The following is a 19,318-nucleotide window of genomic DNA, read 5'->3' as shown; positions in this document are numbered from 1 at the left end:
AATCAGGATGAGTGTTTAGAGATAGGCGGGTTGGTATCTAGCAGTAAATCAGAAACACTTACCTCTTTAATTTCCTATCGATATTCACGACAAACGAGTACCGCGCTTAAAAGAATTTCGCACTCATAGGCACTACTAAAACGTCTTTCACTATACCACTTGCTGCCAAATATATTCGCGGAAAATAATGATGCAAAAATGTTGAAAGTAAAGGTTGTCCAAATGGCATATACCATCGTGTTAACAGTATCTAACAATTATTGTTAGACATTGTTAACAGAGCCTAACAATAAGCTCAGTGTATAATAAGAAAGACTTTCGTATACAATTTTACACCAGGTCTATGTATATAACAAGTGATTATTTAAACTTATCATCATTATTTTTTATATTAATGTTCTGGGACTATGATGAGCAAGCTAATATCAATATTTTGCCAGTTTAAAACTATTATTTGGTAATTTTATTTTATGAACGGCAGTCTTGGAAAGTTGAAATAAGGAGAATTATTCTAATTGTTTTAGAGTCACGAATTCGCGAACAACTTAAGTTCTTCTACTGTTCTACTAGCATAGATCTGAATCTGAAAAAATTTATCAAACATTTTATGAAACAAATTCTATCAACTTTTTAAAAATCGTGTAAGTAACGCTTTCTATCATTAAACAATTTAAATTCACTATTTTCTTATCAATAGGAGGAGGTTACCACAAAAAGTTATTATTATAATAATTACTGGTTAAGATAAAAAAGATTCATTATAACGTATTTAAATATGTTTTAAATTTTTCGAACCTTACAAATAATACACTGGTTCCTTGAAATGAATAAGATAACAAAGTCAGAACTATGTTCCTAGAGTAATTGCAACAAAAATTTAATAATGTAGGAATTGATGGACGAATGAATGCGTGTATGCGTGTAAGTACATTCATGCACAAATGCTGGAGAATCCTACGAGTAAGAGAGCGTGAGTGAGAGAGCACGTGCGAGAGAGCATTGGCGAGACAGCGTGACTGAGAGAACATGAGACCGAAGCTCGTGGAATGGATCCGTGCGAAGGCTACAGGAAACAGTTGAATTGTGGTAAAGCATAAGAGAACATTCAAATCTCCTACCTAAATAAATATTTTTTAGTTCCCTTTCGTTATAACTGAAACCCAATTATTTCGCCTAGTCCTCATCCTACACAAATATTATAATATTTATCCCGTGACAATGAACAATGCTGCCAATATAATTAAGTTAATTCACCTTCTTGAAGAAGGAGAAAATATTAATCGTGATTATGAGAAAGACCATGCTTTTTTAGTGAAGTATCACTCTTATACTCAGTAGTCGAAACATTTTCTACCAACGAATATAGAAGTGATGAGGTAGGTGTGCGATGTGCTGCCCACACGTTATAACTGGCAGGGAACGATGTTATGCAAAGTTCTAATGTTCAACAATTACTGAATAAGGTAAGTGAATTAGCGAGGAAGCTGCGGCACATTCAAACGGAATATTTATAATGACCATGAAATTACGAAAACCGATATTAGACTGTGTAACTCGTTGGAGTTTTACTTTCAAAATACTCGAAAGATTAGTAGAATTGAGAGCTATTTATGACGAATTAAAAGATACCAGTTTGTCGGATAATGATTGGTCTGATATTCAACAAGTAATGATAGCACTGAAATTCGCGAAAGTAGCTACAACAAAAATTAGAAAATACCAGCCTTGCGAAAATGTTATAGGAAGTGACACGTAATCGGCAACGCGAAATTATGTGCAGTAAGTTGATACTAGATTCAGTTCTTCTAGTCGGTAGATAGAAAAATGTACTGTCTGCAGAAGAAAATAAATATAGTTAACGTTCGTTTAACAAATACCTGGTAATGATTGCAAATGTTAAATTCTATTAATGTTACTAATGTGTTACAACGACCATCTATATCACGGATGACATAGAAAAAGACTTACTTGAAAAGGGTAGCGGATTAGAGCAAAGTAACATAAATTTTGCTTTTAACATAGCTGCTACATTAAGTGCCTTTCTCCACACTGCAAGGATAGATAAATATTAAAATATTGTATAATAATGGAATAAACATGGTTTTCTAGAGTTAAGAGAGCTTGATTATATTATACATGCTGTACCATCGACTCAAGTTAGGTACGTATCGGTAGAAAGATCATTTCCTGGATTAAAATTTATCTTAAATGGTTATGGAATTTGATTAAATGATGTCATTCTAGATAAACAAATTATTAACCAGGTTATGATTAGGGTTACGAGGCGGTTAGAATCCCAGCGTCAGAGTGTGCGTGTCGGCGTGGCACGCAACTGTTGCACCGGCTACAGAGGTGGATGGCCATCCGCCTCATTAGAGGTTACCGCTCTATGTCTACCGTGGCGGCGCTTGCTCTGGCGGGAGAACTTCCCTTCGCGCTGCAGGCGGCGGTGCACGCCTACGTATATAGGCGCATATGCATCGTCCGCCGGGCTCGCAGGGGCCCCCCGGAGCGGAAGGCGGTCGAAATTTTCGAGCTTCGGGCCCGCCGATTACCGTGTCGCGGTGGTGTTCGGAGCTGTGTTCCCACGCCAGCGAACGCGTCGTCGGGGTTCTCCTACCACACTTTAACAAGTGGCGGGAGAGACAGTTCGGCAGGCTCATGTACCGAGAGTCGCAGGTGTTCACCGGGCATGGCTGCTTCAGTGTCTATCTGTATCGCATCGGTCGGGAGGCGACGGCGGTGTGCTACCATTGTGTTGCGGAGGAGGACTCGGAGGAGGACTCGGCGCAGCACACGCTGGAGGAGTGCCCGGCCTGTGTAGTTGGGGCGATGCTGGAGAGCGACAGGAAATGGAAGGCGGTGGTCTCCTTTTGCGAGCATGTCATGTCGCAGAAGAAGATCGTCGAGCAGGATCGAGAGCGTGCCTCTGCCACCCACCGGGCGTAACATTCATCTCCTGTGAGGAGAAGGGGGTGAGTCTTTCACAATTCCCCACACGCCGGCGACCATACTCCACTAAGGCCCCCGCCCTGGGCACTACGTGGAGGTTTTAGTGGGTCAAACCCCACACTACTCCCGGTCGTTCCCCCGAACGGGCCGGGGGTGTCTGGCAAGCAGATTTCCTCTACGTGTGGTGGCTGCGACTGCGATGGCGATGCCTCGACGTTGCTTGATAGACGTGGAGTGGGGTTTGTCGGGCGTTGGAATGACGATCGCTATGTATAATATCGAATTTTGCGGAATCAGAAAAATCGTTAGAGGGAGGATGTTGGCGCACGGTATTTTGAGATAGAGCGTCAGGTGTGGAATTCTTGTTACCGGCTTTGTATGGAATAATGTTATCGGACTCTGCTTATTTTAGGCACCAGCGGTGTGAAGACATGGAGAGTTGGATCTTTAACTGAATTCACGCAAATGAATGGTTGGTAATCTGTTATTAATTTAAATTTGTGGCAAAGTATAGGGTGTCAAAAAATTATGTTACTTTCGGAAAATGAGTTATTAACGAAAGGCTACCGAGCTTGCCTCTCATTGACTACTGTTTTTTCATCAATAACTCGTATACAAAAAGCCGCGAATAGCATTTTATATGTATGTATATATATTCTGACTTAGGGGTTCGGGAATTGTAAACATTATTGCAGTAAGGTTGGAGTTTTAAAAATGACGTGCGGGCAAAGGCTCAGATATGATAGAGGTCGACGATGAGGATAAGTCAAAGATGCAGAGTATTTTGCAGAATATAATTTTGCAAAATATTTTAAGATGTTCGATAAGAAGATAACGGAATGACGATGGTATACAATATAACATGAACAATAATATGTGATATTACAACAATAACAGCAATAATATTAATAAGAATAAATCCTCTCTCCCCTTCTGTGGCTCTTAATCCGTTACCGAGAATCGTGCCCAAATAAGAGGCCCTTTCACTAGGGTGACTGATGCTCTTTTTTTCGAATCACTGCGCCTAATGACACAATAATTTCGAGAAACTAGATTTAAGGATCACATACACACATATCAGCTACTATATTTAGACCAATTTACATAGTATGAAAGGGTTACAATTTCTTTCCCTTTCCGGCATTTACTTCTCAAGAGACTCATAGTACAGATCTAATTTTCGTTCGAATCTTTCTCTCCCGAGTATACTGAACTAACAGTATACAATATCCAAGTCGGTTAGTTCATACAAATCACCGCATTTCTTAGTGTGTCAAAACCGAGAGACCAGAATTTGGCCTCCTCGATACGATTATACTTTAAGAATTATAAAAGTTTCTTCTTTTAATATACCTGTGGGTGAAATATCCGAACTCGTTCGTACGAAGGTTTTTATTCATCACGTCAACTGGGGAGTCAACGTGTTCCGTTCCGTAGGACCTCCCGTAGACTGCTTTCGCGAAGGTTTATGGCGGAAAAGCGAGGATCATAAAGAGACGGAAACCTTTTTTCATCTGCCGAACAGCTGTGCAGTATCTTCCGTCTTTTTAATGACCGCGACGCGTCGTAGACCCGAAAGGCCCGGAAAAAAACCCCGTCATAAATTTGAGAATTTAACGGGTCTTGGGAAAGTTTAGTCCCAACCGTCGCGGGGACGATATCTCCGGCCCCAGGGGACCTCCCGACCACGCAACTACGCGACACCCCCCTCTCCTAGACAAGGCTCGTGTAGGACGATACGAGAGGATGGTGACAAAACGCTTAGAGGACACTGATTGGAAAATCGTAATATTCGAGAAAAACCAATCAGTGCATCCCGGCGTGGAGGTGGAGGTTGCTTCAGGGATCTCAAGCGGGGGTAACCAATATAAAACAACGCGACGAGTCGGGGCGCGAACAGTCAATAGTAACAGACAAAAGTCACAGTCAAAAAACACTTACACGCGCTCTCTTTCTCGCTCGAGCTCTAGCTCTAACGTACAGTACAATCGGTGATACGGAGTCGTGCATTCGGGCAGTCAGCGAATCGGACACTCTCTCGAGTTCACGAGGCATTCCGTAGAATCCTCATCCGCGGCATAAATTCGCTAACGAGCGAACGCAATCGCGGGTCGAAAAAGCTCGACTCGCTTCGCACACATTTTTGGTCCCTCGAGCCGGATCCGCGACACATTCTGGTCCCTCGAGCCGGATAAGTGCGAAACACAACGTTTGACTGCACGAAAATGCAGGTCTTGTCGTGTGCCCTGGTCGCTCACCTGTGTCTCTTGTTTATTCAATGTGGCAACGTTCCTGTCGCACACACACACACACACACACAGTGGGCCGCCACATACCTATATACATTTGTATAGATACTTAAGAGTTCGATTCATTCAATTCACATCCTTTTTCTGTATTCCAGGTTACTAGTATCAAATCCACCACGGTGCACTTTTCCCGCTCGAGGTGACCAAGTTAATAAGTTACGAGGTTAACCAATAATCCGTATATCTTAAAACACCTTCTAGGTCCCGACGGTGAAACAAACGTCAGCTCGTCTGCAAATCTTACCTTTACTCCTCTCGTGGGTCTCGACAGTGAAACAAACTTTGGCTCGTCCATAATTAACAAAACTCTTACATTCTCTCAACAAAACGAATCCTCGATCATGCGTAACTGCCTTAGCCCCCGGCTTGTAACATTGTAAACCCTACAAATTCTCCTGTATACTATTTCGAACTTTATAATTATTAAAAATAATAGCTTAACTGCCCGTACAAATAATAACACTTTACATTATATTTCCCTCGTAGATGTTTTATAAATACTATTTCCACAATTTAAACGTCCGTACCGAACACAGTTATTGCCTCTATATAATATTCTGCATTCGTAGTAGTACATAATTGTTAGAGACAGCACTCCCCAACCTCCACCCTGCGCGCCGTAACGAGCGAAATGCGAGCTGCTCGCAGCAGCAATTAGGCTAATTAGTCGATTTCGAGAGAGTTACCAGCTTAGATGCGATTTTTCGTGCAGTAAGTTCAGAGCATCACTCTTCACAAATTCAACATTTTTACCCTCGGTTTTCGCTATTTTGTCTCAAGGCCCTCGTCATATATCTAGAACTGCCAGTTCTCTCGCGAACTAGCAGCTTCATCCTACCGAGCAGAGCTGAGGAACGAACGGGATTTTCGAGGCAAAATCCCTAGGCAATCCTATTATACATAATTTCCACGCGATAGTTTTATGTAGTTGTCTCACGCGGTAAGTGACATAACCATTGTATACTTCGCTCTCATTTCTGTACATATCACATACTACTTGTTCGATCCCAGCGATCATTGGACGTATTCATTGTTTTTCTCGCAATAAAGCCTCAGACAACTTGTCTGCAACGATCGACCGAATTTCTACACGAATTAATTCGTAGTGTTGATCCACCCTCTCGTCAGGGCAACAACTCCCGCTTCCTAACAGTAATGAAATATATAAGATAGTCGCTTCTTTCTAACGGGCCTAAATTCTTGAATTATCGGTAAGGCGGCTGAGTGCGACACATTTTCTGACGTGTTTTTCTTACTCCTTCCTGAAGGCGTTTGCCAGGCTGGCGCCAGCCGGCGGGCTTCGCTCTGTATATTGTGAGTCAAGTACCTTCGGAAGGGTACGAAGACGAACCTTCTGGAACCGAGGAAAAATTTTGTTACTGACGAAGAAACGCGGCGGTGGCGGTCTGTGGCCACCCAGGGTTGAGAGGCGACCCCCGAACTAGTCCTCGCGAAGGTTGTTGCTACTACCGAGTCGATGGATGCGTCGACGATGAAGGCATTTTAGACCGTCAGTGCGTCGTACATGTAGTACTTCGCATAATGGCGAGGCCCGAGATTAAGCATGCGGGCTGTGGCGTGTTCATGTACAGCATTGAATATGCTGTACTACTCCTTAGCGGGGGACTGTTGTCACTTGTGGCTGCAGTCCCCCGCGTTACGTTATGCGGTTTTTCTGGTCTAACTGGAATGCCGCATTTTCGTTGTCTGAACACGCCACGAAGCAACACGCCGTCGGATTGAATGTTGCTGCTGAGTCGATAGGTGCATCGGCGATGAAGGCACTCGAGAGACCGTCAGTGCGTTGTACATGTAGTGCTTCGCATAATGACGAGGCCCGTGATTAAGCAAGCGGGCTGTGGCGTGTTCTTGTGCAGTATTGAACATGCTGTACTACTCCCATCCGGGGGACTGTTGTCACTTGTGGCTTCAGTCCCCCGCGTTACGTTATGCGGTTTTTCTGGTCTGACTGGAATGCCGCATTTTCGTTATCTGAACACGCCACAAAGCAACACGCCGACGGAGTGAATGCTGCCGAGTTGACGGATGCATCAGATGCATCGGCGATGAGGGTATTTTGAGACCGCCAGTGCGTTGTACATGTAGTACTTCGCATAATGGCGAGGCCCTTGAACTAAGCACACGGGCTGTGGCGTGTTCATGTACAGCATTGAATATGCTGTACTACTCCCTACCGGGGGACTGTTGTCACTTGTGGCTGCAGTCCCCCGCGTCACGTTATGCGGTTTTTCTGGTCTGACCGGAATGCCGCATTTTCGTTGTCTGAGCGCGCCACGTAGCAGCATGCCGCTGGATCTAGAAATCGGGATGCAACCAATCACCTGGGCAACCCAGGCCGCAAGGGGCAAACGTGCCCTAGCCACACTTGAGCCTCCACGAAATAAGGTACCGCTGGATAGCTCGTATTCTCAAAACGCAGCGAACCGAACGAAGTGTGGTGGAGAGGAAGAGGCAGCCTCTCCGACTGCTGTCTCCCGCGTGTTTGCCGTGCGTGGCGACCCTTGTCGTCGGAAAAGAGGATCCTGGGATCTGAGGGGGCCCTCTCCTGCGGGTGAGACGTCCCCAACACGTACCTTTGGCCTCTGCTTCGGCTAGATGGGAGGCTGGACGAGAAAAGCAGCCCTGGTCCAGTCAATCGGCTTGGAACGACCATACGCTTCGGCGAGTGGGTTCTGACGGGCGAGGACGCGGGCTGGGTTGAGTAATCGGCCCAGTCAGCAGACTATGTCCGGTGCGTAGCCCTAACCCAGCCTGAAGGCGGGTTCCAAAATGTGTGGGTCGGTGGTGGCCGGGGAGCGTACCGGATGAAAGAAAGATTCAAGATATGGGATCAAAAAATTTACAAATCGAACGAACTAAGTCGGCGGGTCCAGCTCCTACTCGGAGTGAAGCCGTCGCCACAGACGCGGAAGCTACAACAGCAGCTGTTAGCCCTCCTGCGTCTGCGAAAAAGACAAGGTCCGGGAAGGTGTTGAACATCGCCAATCCTCGTGTGACCTTAGAAAGATGCGTGACACCCACGCGAGCGGTCTCGGTGAAAACTGAGGCCACGGAAGAAGGCGCGCCGGACACCGGTAACGTGGGGACAGCGCCCAAGTCGGGGGACTCCCCCAGCCGCAAGGCTGGGAAGGGGAAACCCAAAAAACTCGAACAAGTCAAAGACACGCTCGTGAAGGTGCAACCGGCACCCGTGCGTGTCGAAGACCCCGAAGGTGGCGGTTGGAAAACCGTCACCAAAAAGTCGAAGCGTGCCAAGCCAGTCGCACCTACTGGCAAGGCCGCAGCAAACCAGGCCAGGAAATCGAAGGGGACGGTTTCCGGGCATAAGGTACGGCCTCTCGATCTCGTGAGAGACGAAGCCTTCAGGCGAGTATCGGAGATACGGACCTTTTGCTTTCGACCCGAGTCGAAAGTCAACAAGGAGTCCGGGTCGAAGATACTAGCAGAAGTCGGAGCACTCAACGAGTTGGTCCAGGAGCTGATTCAACGAAACAGCTTCGTCGAAGGGCAACTCGCCGCGGTCAGGGCGGACCTAAAAGCGCGCCCTGCCGTAATGAGTGCGGCGCGACCTGGGCCGTCCAAGGGAACCCTCCCGAAGACGGTCTCCAATGCCGCGCAGTTGTCCTACGCCCAAGTGGCAAAGGTCAACCAGTCAGCGACTCCGGAGGCGAGAAGACCACCGACACAATACGTGGTGCGTATCTTCCCGCCAAAGGATAAAGGACAGAACAGCGATGCTACTAAGAGAGCTGTTCTGTCGATCGTAAAACCTGCGAAGGAGGCGATCCGTGTCAGATCGGTTCGACACATCCACTCCGGTGGCATCGTCGTCGAAACCGATCGCAAGGAGGACCTAAAAGCCTTCGTAGGGAATAAGAAGCTGGCGAGTGCGGGACTGTCCGTCTCCTTGCCCAGCAAACGGGACCCCGAGGTCCTGATTTATGACATTCCGAAAGGGATGGGCAAGGAGGAAATTGCCTCCAGTCTTTGGAGGCAAAACCTCTCTGAGGCGTCCCAGAAGGATGTGCCTTCGGGTGTTCGGGTCAGTCGCATGGCTGGCAAGACCCCGGAGACAGCCAACTGGGTAGTGGCCGTCAGTCCGCAGATTCGTCGGCGGCTGGCGCAGAGAGGGGACCGGGTGTACCTCGGGTGGAGTTCCTGTCGTGTGCGGGACTTCATACAGGTCAACCGATGCTATAAGTGCCAGCGCTTCGGGCACACGGCGAAGCGCTGCAAATTCAAAGAGGATGTCTGCGGACATTGTGCCGAAAAAGGGCACGGTTATGCGCTCTGTAACAGGAAGAGCAAGCCTCCGGTTTGCTCCAACTGTAAAGACAGAGCGCGACCATTTGAACATAAGTCGCGAGACCCGGCCTGCGCCTCCTATCAGGAAGCGCTGGTTTTGGAGATGTCTCGCATTAGACATGAATAATTTGAATCTCGAATGGATAGTACAAACGACCGGCGACGCTCGAGAGTCATACGGGTCATGCAGCATAACATGCAGCGGGCCCGAAACGTGACCGACGAAGTCCGGACTGAGATGCATAGGCGAGGGGTAGATGTGTTGCTTGCACAAGAGCCATATAGCTGGCGGGGTACTGTGCCCGGGCTAGGCTTGAGAACGAGGCTGATCACGGCAGGCGATCCGGTGATGGCTGCAATAGCGGTCAGAAACCCGGATCTAACCGTGGTCAAAGTCTCTAACTTGTGCGACACGCATTTGTCCTGTGTCAGCATCTCGGGTTCGTTTGGGAGCTTCTTCCTGATCAGCCAGTACTTTCAATGCTCCGATGACGTTGAATCAGGTCTGGCGCGGTTGGAGAGAGCTCTTTCCGCACTTAAGCATAACCGAGTCATTATCTCTGCCGACGTTAACGCAAAATCAGCCCAGTGGGGCAGCGCGGAGACGGACGTGAGAGGCCGTAAACTCGAAGAGTTTATCGTGAGCCATGGCTTGGTTGTCTTGAACGAGGCTGGAAACGCTCCGACGTTTTCCAGCCCTAGTGGACAGTCATACATCGACGTCACACTATCGACACCTGATATTTGCGACAAGGTGCGAGGTTGGAAGGTCCGCGAGGACCTGACGACCAGCGACCACCGAGTCATAGAGTTTTCTTTGAGTTTTTGCGCCGAGGACGGTGCTGCCGAAATTAGTAGCAACAGCAGCACCAACCGGAACGGATTATTACCAAGGTTCCGACTCCAAAGCGCAAAATGGCCCGAGTTCGACAAGGCGCTGCAGGAAAGTAAGAGGAGTATATCCCCCAATTCATTGAACAATAAGGGGGAAGTCGAACATCTAGCACAGGAGATCGAAAGAATGATCGTCCAAGCGTGCGACTCCTCGATGCCAACCAAGCAGTGGCATTCAAAATCCGTCCCATGGTGGACGGCCGACCTGACGAGGCAAAAGAGGCGAGTCTATAAACTTAGACGAGCCTCGCAGAACGCAGCATGTTCAGAGGAGCAGAGGGCGGCCAAGAGGACCGAGTATCTCAAACAGAGAAAGGCCTACAAAGCCGCCATCAAAGCTGCTCGGTCGCACAGCTGGCGTGCATTCGTGACCGAGCAGGGAAACAAGGAACCCTGGGGCCTCATTTATAAGATCACGAGGCAGAAGATGACAGCCAGCACGGTCATCTCAAATATAAACCTTAACACTGCCCAGGGTTACACCACAGACTGGGACTCCACCGCTTCCGCGCTGCTGGAGGGGTTAATTCCGGACGATAGCCCCGCGAATGACTCCCCGGATCATGCGCGAGTCAGGAGGGAAGCTGCCATCGAGCCGGAGAGTGAGGACGCCAGTCCCTTCACCCTCTCGGAGCTCAGATCGGCGGTCAACCGACTGAAGAGCGGCAAGTGTCCAGGCCTAGATCGGATCGAGCCGGAGATTCTAAAACGTTCGTTTAATACGATCTCACGCGAGCTCCTCCGACTCTACAAAGGATGCCTGGCACACGGAGTCTTTCCCGTGGAATGGAAAGTCGGGTCCATCATTACCATCCTTAAAGGACCCGAGAAACCTGAAACGGAGATAAAGTCCTACAGACCAATATGCTTGCTTTCGGTCGTAGGCAAAGTCTTGGAGAAGCTAATCGCTACGCGATTAGCTAGTTCGTTTTTGCACCCCGACTACGCCTCCGATCGGCAATACGGATTCAGGCCGCATCGATCCACGACTGATGCCGTGGTAAAGATGAGGGAGCTTGCGTCCGGTCGAGAGGAAAAGTACGTCGTGGGTCTGCTCTTCGACATTGCTGCGGCCTTTGATAATGTCTGGTGGCCAAGCATACTCAACGCGTTGAGGAAGCGAGGCTGCCCAAAAAACCTATTTAGATTGGTGGTCGACTACTTCGACGGCCGCGTGGTGACTATGGTGTCTGATCGCGGTGCAGTGCGGAAGAAAGTCACTAAGGGCTGCCCACAGGGATCAATTCTTGGTCCGAGCTGTTGGAACTTAGTCTTCGACGAGGTTCTACAGCTCTTATCGAACGCCGGGCTCGCTTGCGAGCCCATCGCCTATGCAGACGACCTTCTTGTCTTGATCTTCGCGAACAGCAGGAAGGGTCTAGAAAGCAATGGCCAATTGGTTGTGGACACCATTTCTCGCTGGTGCGACCAGCAGAAATTGTCGCTGTCTGCGACCAAGACCGAGATGTTATTCTTGAAAGGCTCTCTCGACAGAGAGAGGCCACCTGTGATAAAAGTAGGAGGTCGGAATATTGCCGTCAAGGACTCTGTGCGTTACCTTGGCGTGCATTTTGACTCTAGACTGGGTATCCATTCCCATGTCGAGTATTTGAATGCTAAGTCCTTGCGAACGTTTAATGCGCTAGCAAGGATTGCTAAGTCGAACTGGGGATTGGGATATCGGACGATGCGTACTTTGTACCGCGGCTTGTTTGTCCCAATCGTCACGTATGCTGCCGCGGGCTGGGCAGACCGCCTTACCTCTGGGACGAGTAAAGTGCTCACCAGGGCGCAGAGGCATGTTCTGCTTGGCTGCGTCAAAGCCTACAGGACAGTCTCCACTGATGCGATCCCCGTGATCGCCGGGGAGATACCTGTGGACTTGGCGATAGCGGAGTTCAGCTGCGTGTACAAAGCCAGGAAGAAACTCGGGTTCCAACATGGAACCTATCAAGTGAGTCAGGCCGAATTGGCTGACGAAGTCGTCACCGAAGCCCAAGTTCGCAGAAGGCTGAGGGAGGCGACTTTAGAGATGTGGCAGCAGAGATGGTCGTCCTCGACGAAGGGTAGGGAAACCTTCCAATACTTCGGCGAGGTATCAGACCGACTCTCAGCGAGCTGGATCAGAGTCGACCATGATGTAGCGCAGTTCTTGAGCGGACACGGAGACTTCCGTGCGAAGCTCAAGACGTTCGCCCTGGTCGACGACGAATTGTGCGAATGTGGGGAGGAGGAAACTCCAAACCACGTCCTCTACGATTGTCAGCGTTACGTAGAGGACAGGGAACACCTACGCCAGGCGGCGATTCGAGAAGGATTTCAGTGGCCAATCGACAAAGCCAGCCTGGTGTCAGAGCAGCTGTTTCAGGAGTTCCGAAAATTCGCACGATCCGTAAGTAAGACTAAGAAACGAACATAGAACGAAACTGCATACGGAGCGTGGACTCGTCCAGCTCCGTCGATGTACGGCATGCTGGGCGAACCCCTCGGGGTTCGTCCCCTCGGGCCAGGCTGAAGCCCCTCTTGCGGAGATAAAAGACTTTAACACTACTCCGTAAGAGTGCCTGGATTGGGTTGGACTCGAGGTGGCAGTGGGAGTAGCACGCTGTCTTCCCCTGATACGATAGTGAACGAAGGTAGAGCCCGAACATCAGGCACAAGTCGCAAGAGCGGCCGGTATGGTCCACCAAGGACTTAGGTACGGCCCGTCTCTCAGAGACCACAGTTTAGACGACAACAGTAACTGACGAAGAAACGCTAGCGAGATTGAATCTGATTCTCGTTCAAGCATTTCAACCGAGTACGTACATTGTTACAAGGTTATAAGCTCCCGTGCGACAAACTGGGAGCACGATCTACTATCTACGATACACTTATACACATACAATTGTATTAAACTGAAAGCTTGTAATGTACTATCTTTTACCAGTTTATCAAGTTGTCAAATTCAATTATTCCATTTGCTGATTAGAAGGAGTAGTTGGTATAACCTACAGAGATACATTTTTACTACTCGAGATGTATCTTTATTTTTCTTTTGTAAAAGTTACAAGACCCTAAACTCTAATTTCTACCAACCTACCTTCTAGTGACGATCCGGTGATGAAAGAAGCATCGGCTAGTCCACGAAATATCCTTTAAACCTAGTGTCGAACTGTTGATGAAAGAAGCTTCGGCTAGTCCGCGCAATTTCCTCTAAACCTAGTGGTGAACCGTTGATGAAAGAAGCTTCGGCAAGTCCACGCAATTCTCTTATTAAAATTCCTAAATCGCATCCAACCTCCGCCTGGTCTTCGGCTCGTAACACCGAAATAGTAAGGGAGCTGTAGTGCCTCCCAAAACTGAGACAGAAAAATCTATAAGATACAATGCCAGTATGTATCATAAGTCTGTGCACGTGCTCATAAATAATTATAGTCATCCTACAAACGCAATATATGTATTCTAGTATGTATTAAATACGTGATTAGTTATGAAACTTGTCTTGTATTATTTACGATCGTACTCCAACACATAGAGACACCTAATTACGAAACTTACTAGATCAATTGCAATTCGTTCCACTGTTTAAAAAATCACTTAAAATCCGTGAATCATATAAAGGATAAAAAACTTGGCCCTACCGCAATTAATAGGCAAATTAACAGTTACGTATTACATTGTAATTGATACATTATAACCTAATACACTTGTTAACAAAATAGTACGATATGATCAATCGAGAGAATATAAAACACGTGTTAGAATGGGATTTTGTATATGTACCATCGTATCGTGTTATATGCATGTCATTTTGAATTTCATATTGTGTATATTTGATTTTTCAAATTCTCATGGATTTTTCAAATAGTACAGTCATAGGCTAATTCCGCAACATCTCCATCTATGGTAAATGTAAAACACTTTCGCGTAAAGTATCTATTAATTACGTTCATCGATAGTGATTTTCGCATCGTGATTTATTTTTGTACTTTATTTGAGCCAACTATTTATAACTGAAATTTAGATAATGTACCGGCAATCTGGTGATTTTTCCAATTTTTATACAGCATCTGGATGATGATGAAAAATGACTTCAAATCTCGTCTGTATTCATGCCTTTTCTCTACAGATTTCTTCGGTCTGTCTTTTAAGTAAATAATTATTCTCTCAACAATTTCCTACAAATTAACGTACATAAAACCTCTACATTAATGAATTCACTGAAACAAGCATCCAGAAGATAATAATGGAAAACAACTAATAGTCCAAAGAAGTGCTCAAATGTTATTAATGAACTTCTAAAAAACCTCCAAGAAATATTAACCCTCTTCTCTCTCCAAAGAATGCTTCTAAATATAAAAAATGAAATATTAATCCACGAAAAAGCTCAGTAAAATGTTAAACTTCGGAAATAAACACTCCAAAAAATATTTATTACAATTTAATTTCATTCGAAGAAAGTACTGAAACCAAAAGTAGTTGCTCCGTTTTTGCAGTGATCGTGATCACTTACACATGATGCTACAAATAAACTATCCGATTTTAATAAAAATGGACTGCCAAGTCCATCTTAGGTATTATTTTTCCACTTTTTCCAAGTATTCATTAAAAGTGAATTCGTTTAAAATATTTTATCGTGATTTTCTAATTATCTGATTATGGAGCACACTGTAGAAACGGATCAAATACTTTTGATTTCAGTACTATTTCAGTAATATGTATATACTTTTTCGAGTGTTTTTTATGCCCACCCGTAGTTTAATACTTTACTGAGTATTTTTGTGGATTAATTTTTATTGTTTGTATTTGGGAGCATTTCTTGGGGACGAGAGGATTAACATTTCTTGGAGTTTTTTTAATAACCTCTTGGAGGTTCGATAAAAACTTTTGAAGGCTTCTTTGGGGAATTTGATGTTTTCGATTATTATCTTCTCTATGCTTGTCTGAGTGAATTCATTAATATGGAGGATTTTGTGGGTTAATTTGTTGGAAACATTTTGTGGGCACCAGAATCAAATCGAATTCAAGTACTTGGTGTTTTTACATTGCATTGCTAATGTTTTTTTGGGGGGGAGGGGGCGGATTACACTTATTTTTGTTATTACTGTGTATTTTTGTGAATGATGTGTAGAAAATCATTAATTAGAGTCTTTCATTTATATCCTTTCGAAGTGTTACATTTGCAGAGGTTTATCTGTAAATTAATATTTTATTTTTTTTGTATTTGAAAGCATTTCTAAGGGGATAGATAGAATTAATATTTCTCGATGTTTTGAAGGAATTATTAATAACATTTGTGTGCTTCTTTGGGAGATTAATTGTTTTGAATTAATATCTTCTCTGGATGCTCGTTTGGATGAATTCATTGATGTGAAGGTTTTTTGTGTGTGTGAGTTAATTTGTTGAAAATTATCTTTCCATCCTTTAGATTGTCGGCATTTTTCCACTGCAAATATAATATTTTTATCTGGAATATTTGTACATATTGGTTTATTTTATCGTGTAGAGTGGTCAAAATTTTATAAATGATCGCACCTGTAAGTAGTTAATTTTCAATCCACTGAACTGTTGCATTTTCAATAATTACAATTCAATATATATTTATTTGTAATGAGGTATACATACTATTAGTAATATAGGAAACTTTTATCTAAATTGTAACAGTTCAGATTATTTTGTCATTCAGCTTTTCTCACCATACCACTTCATACCAAACTTGGCTCTGCATCGATCTAACCTAACCTCATTCATCCGTTCATACAGGCAGCGTCACCAACCCATGTGGATGTCATAATTACTATTTAACAAAAACAATATTTTATACTTACAAAATTTTATAAAGATAGCACAAACGTTAACATTTCTTAAACACTTGTAGAATAAATAGAGCAATATTATAACTGTATACATTTTCGAGCTCTTATCGTATTATCGACATACCGTAATGAATATGTGTAACGTATAAATTTATGGAAGTACCGGCTCTGTTCATATCCTATCCTTAAAACAAATTATATGTATACTTTAATAGAATTATTTAAGTTGGATAGATTATGAGAAAGCTAATTTAGAATAAATACATGCAAATCATTTTTCATGTATTTTATACAAAATTGAAATCTTTAACGCTCTGACAATTTTTAATTGGATAACCAGAGAAATAAACAATATGGAATGCAAGAAGAAATTCATTTTAACCTAAATTTCAGCTAATAATATAAAAATGAACGAAAAAATATTCTTAATGTATCATTAATTGGGACCCCTATACTATTAGTTTTCATTATATTTTGTAACCTATTCTTTCAAAATTTGACGGATTTTGACATCTACATGGTGGTGTATAACAATATGTCCGCCATGCATTCGCTTCCACTAGACACTTTAATTGCTATTGGTTACTAGACAAGCTTCCTATTCTATGTAAACCTTGGCTGAAGCTGAGCATTAAACTGAAGCTACCTGGCATCTACCAGCAAAAATGTGAGAGCCACAAAAGTGTATAGTATATGCAGTATATGTAGCTGAAAATTAAAAATCGATATCTCGATATTTCAGCTATTTCTGTCCCTATTGACATGTTTGACAACTTTTTATACGCACACCGTGACATTTAATAATTGGGAAAATTAATACAATTTTAAAATAAAAAGTTGAGTAACAATAAAATTGAATACAATATGGCTTAAAAGAATAAATTGCTATTGAAATTTTTGGCTGTTTTGATCAAAGAAAAGATATGCAACCTAGCGTTGCGCGCCACTCAACTACTTGGCGCGAGACGCTGCTGTGTCTCATGAATAAAATGAGACCAAACACATAGTTTAGACCATATTTATTTACTATTCATAACAAGTAACTTATTTTATTTTATTACACAAATTGTAGTTCTAACAAAAAAAGCATTAGAAAAATATTAAAGGCAGCGTTAAAGAAGGTATGTATGTCGTTAAAAAAAAATATTAGTGGAGTTACGTTATTCGACTGTAATTCCGAGGAGTCGGCGACAATTCGACTGTAATTACGAGGAGTCGACGACAATTCGACTGTAATTACGAGGAGCCAGCAACGATTTGACTACAATTCCATGTCACGATTTGACGAAGATTCGGTGGAATGAGCTTACGCGTTTGATGGAGAGTGTGAAGGAACAGTTTACTGTTTGAATTTTAAATCAAATGATTTTTTATGGGATTATGAACAATCAGTTACGTAAGGCCTTCGAGCCAATGACATCCCATAGTGCAAGAGCATTATTTTGCTTGGATAAGGAAATTTGAATATGAATTATTTATAAATAAATTTTTTTAATATTATTTGTTATTAAAAAATAGAGGAAAATCATCATCGTAGGCCATGATACTATACGATTTCAAGAATGATACGCCACAAAACAATTCAATATAGAATTTTTCACGTATCTAATTAGTATATGCATAATTATGTATTATATAATATCAGTGCAGCTTTAATACAGCTTATGACACTTGTGGTCGATAGATTACTTCAGTATATTAGAAATACACTATACAGTTATTATTTATATGTATAACAATGTATTTTTCTTATGTAGTCACAGCGATAATGCAATAAAATGAATTACACAATAAATATTAAATAAATGAAAGTAATCGAAATTATATCGTGTTTGATTTTATTTAAATCAGAAATATTTATCCAAATGATATCATGTTTAGTCTCATTTTAATCAGAAAACTATCAGAAATGTGTTAAAAAAATCAGTTTTAAAATATTAAAATTAAAAAAAGTTATGTCATTATTTTATGAGTTGTCTTTCGGGTATCGTGTCAAAGGAGCTGAGTCGCGTGTCGTAGCACATGTGTTTACCGATTCCGTCGAACCTTAGCATCGGCGTAGCGAGAAAATCGAAAAATTACAGTGCAGTAGTAATATTACAAGTACAAACCAGAGCATACTGAAATTCGGTAAATCCGGAGAAACCACTGTACATTGGTTTTCGGCGACAACACCGTCGCGATTTGAACGTTTAATGGCACCTACATTAATAATTCTCAACTTTTCCCTAGGAAGTATCTATTTGTTATCTTAAGGGAGAAGATCTGCTTCATTACTTTCTCATTATCTACAACACCATAAAAATTGGTCAAATTGTTCTTGAATCAAATGCCATCGCGGAACATCACAAACTGAAGTTACCCTTTTACGAAAAATCCTAATTAAGAGGTAGATTACCAACATCACAACGACCACTGTTAACACGACAACTGAAACGATCAGAACTATTGGTACTCCTTTCCCTGTAAATAAAAAAAAGTTTAGAGTCAAATTGTTACTACCGCCAGTGTACTTCACAATTAAATAAATTACCATTTATCGTTATTCGTTGGTAAGTTTCTACTTTTGCAATACGATTCTCTACTCGACACATGTACTCACCGCTGTAAATATCCGACGGATATTCTATTTCAAGTTTTTGGGAATCATTTAGAAACCTGTACATTTCATTATCAATAACCAACTGGGCACCATCCTGTCAAAAGTATGTTGATTTTTAATAACTTGCATTAAAATCTATTTCCGAATATAGCGAAGTAAAAAAATGTTAAATGAAATATATACGGTGAAGTATTGGTCTGATTCAGAAATTAATTAACTAGTAATCGCCTACCTTAAACCAAGTGATGCTCGGTTTAGGTAAACCATCCGCGAAGCACTTAAGAACTACTTTTTTGCGATCACGGGTATTGTCGTTAATGATTATGTCGCCTTTTTTCAAATTAGTATCGGTAATAACAGGCGCTCGTGCAGCTAAAACGTAAATATTATTCAACAATTCATTCTTCGACATATTTAGGAATTTACATTTCTAAAAT

General features: G+C 43.4%; 1 protein-coding gene across 7 annotated transcripts in view; it reads right to left on the bottom strand.

Moving 5' to 3' along the window:
• Positions 1–3,131: 3,131 nt before the first annotated feature.
• The window catches only part of LOC143262203 (neural cell adhesion molecule 1-like), a 55,954-nt gene continuing 39,767 nt past the window's right edge, over positions 3,132–19,318 (bottom strand). For 3 of the 7 annotated variants that reach the window (XM_076528071.1, XM_076528073.1, XM_076528070.1), the window contains 4 exons: positions 19,114–19,253; positions 18,813–18,975; positions 18,642–18,742; positions 16,009–18,567 (listed from right to left, as the gene is read on the bottom strand). In XM_076528071.1, coding sequence (XP_076384186.1) covers positions 18,553–18,567; positions 18,642–18,742; positions 18,813–18,975; positions 19,114–19,253 — 419 coding nt within the window. In that variant the 3' untranslated portion in view covers positions 16,009–18,552. Of the gene's footprint in view, positions 6,616–13,563; positions 13,838–14,121; positions 15,910–16,008; positions 18,568–18,641; positions 18,743–18,812; positions 18,976–19,113; positions 19,254–19,318 lie in introns of those variants that run through there. The other 4 variants (XR_013036108.1, XR_013036109.1, XR_013036107.1 and 1 more) reach the window with 4 other exon arrangements.

The sequence above is a fragment of the Megalopta genalis genome, unplaced genomic scaffold, assembly GCF_051020955.1.
Source record: "Megalopta genalis isolate 19385.01 unplaced genomic scaffold, iyMegGena1_principal scaffold0095, whole genome shotgun sequence".
NCBI lineage: Eukaryota > Metazoa > Arthropoda > Insecta > Hymenoptera > Halictidae > Megalopta > Megalopta genalis.
This window is presented reverse-complemented; position numbering and strand designations above follow the sequence as displayed.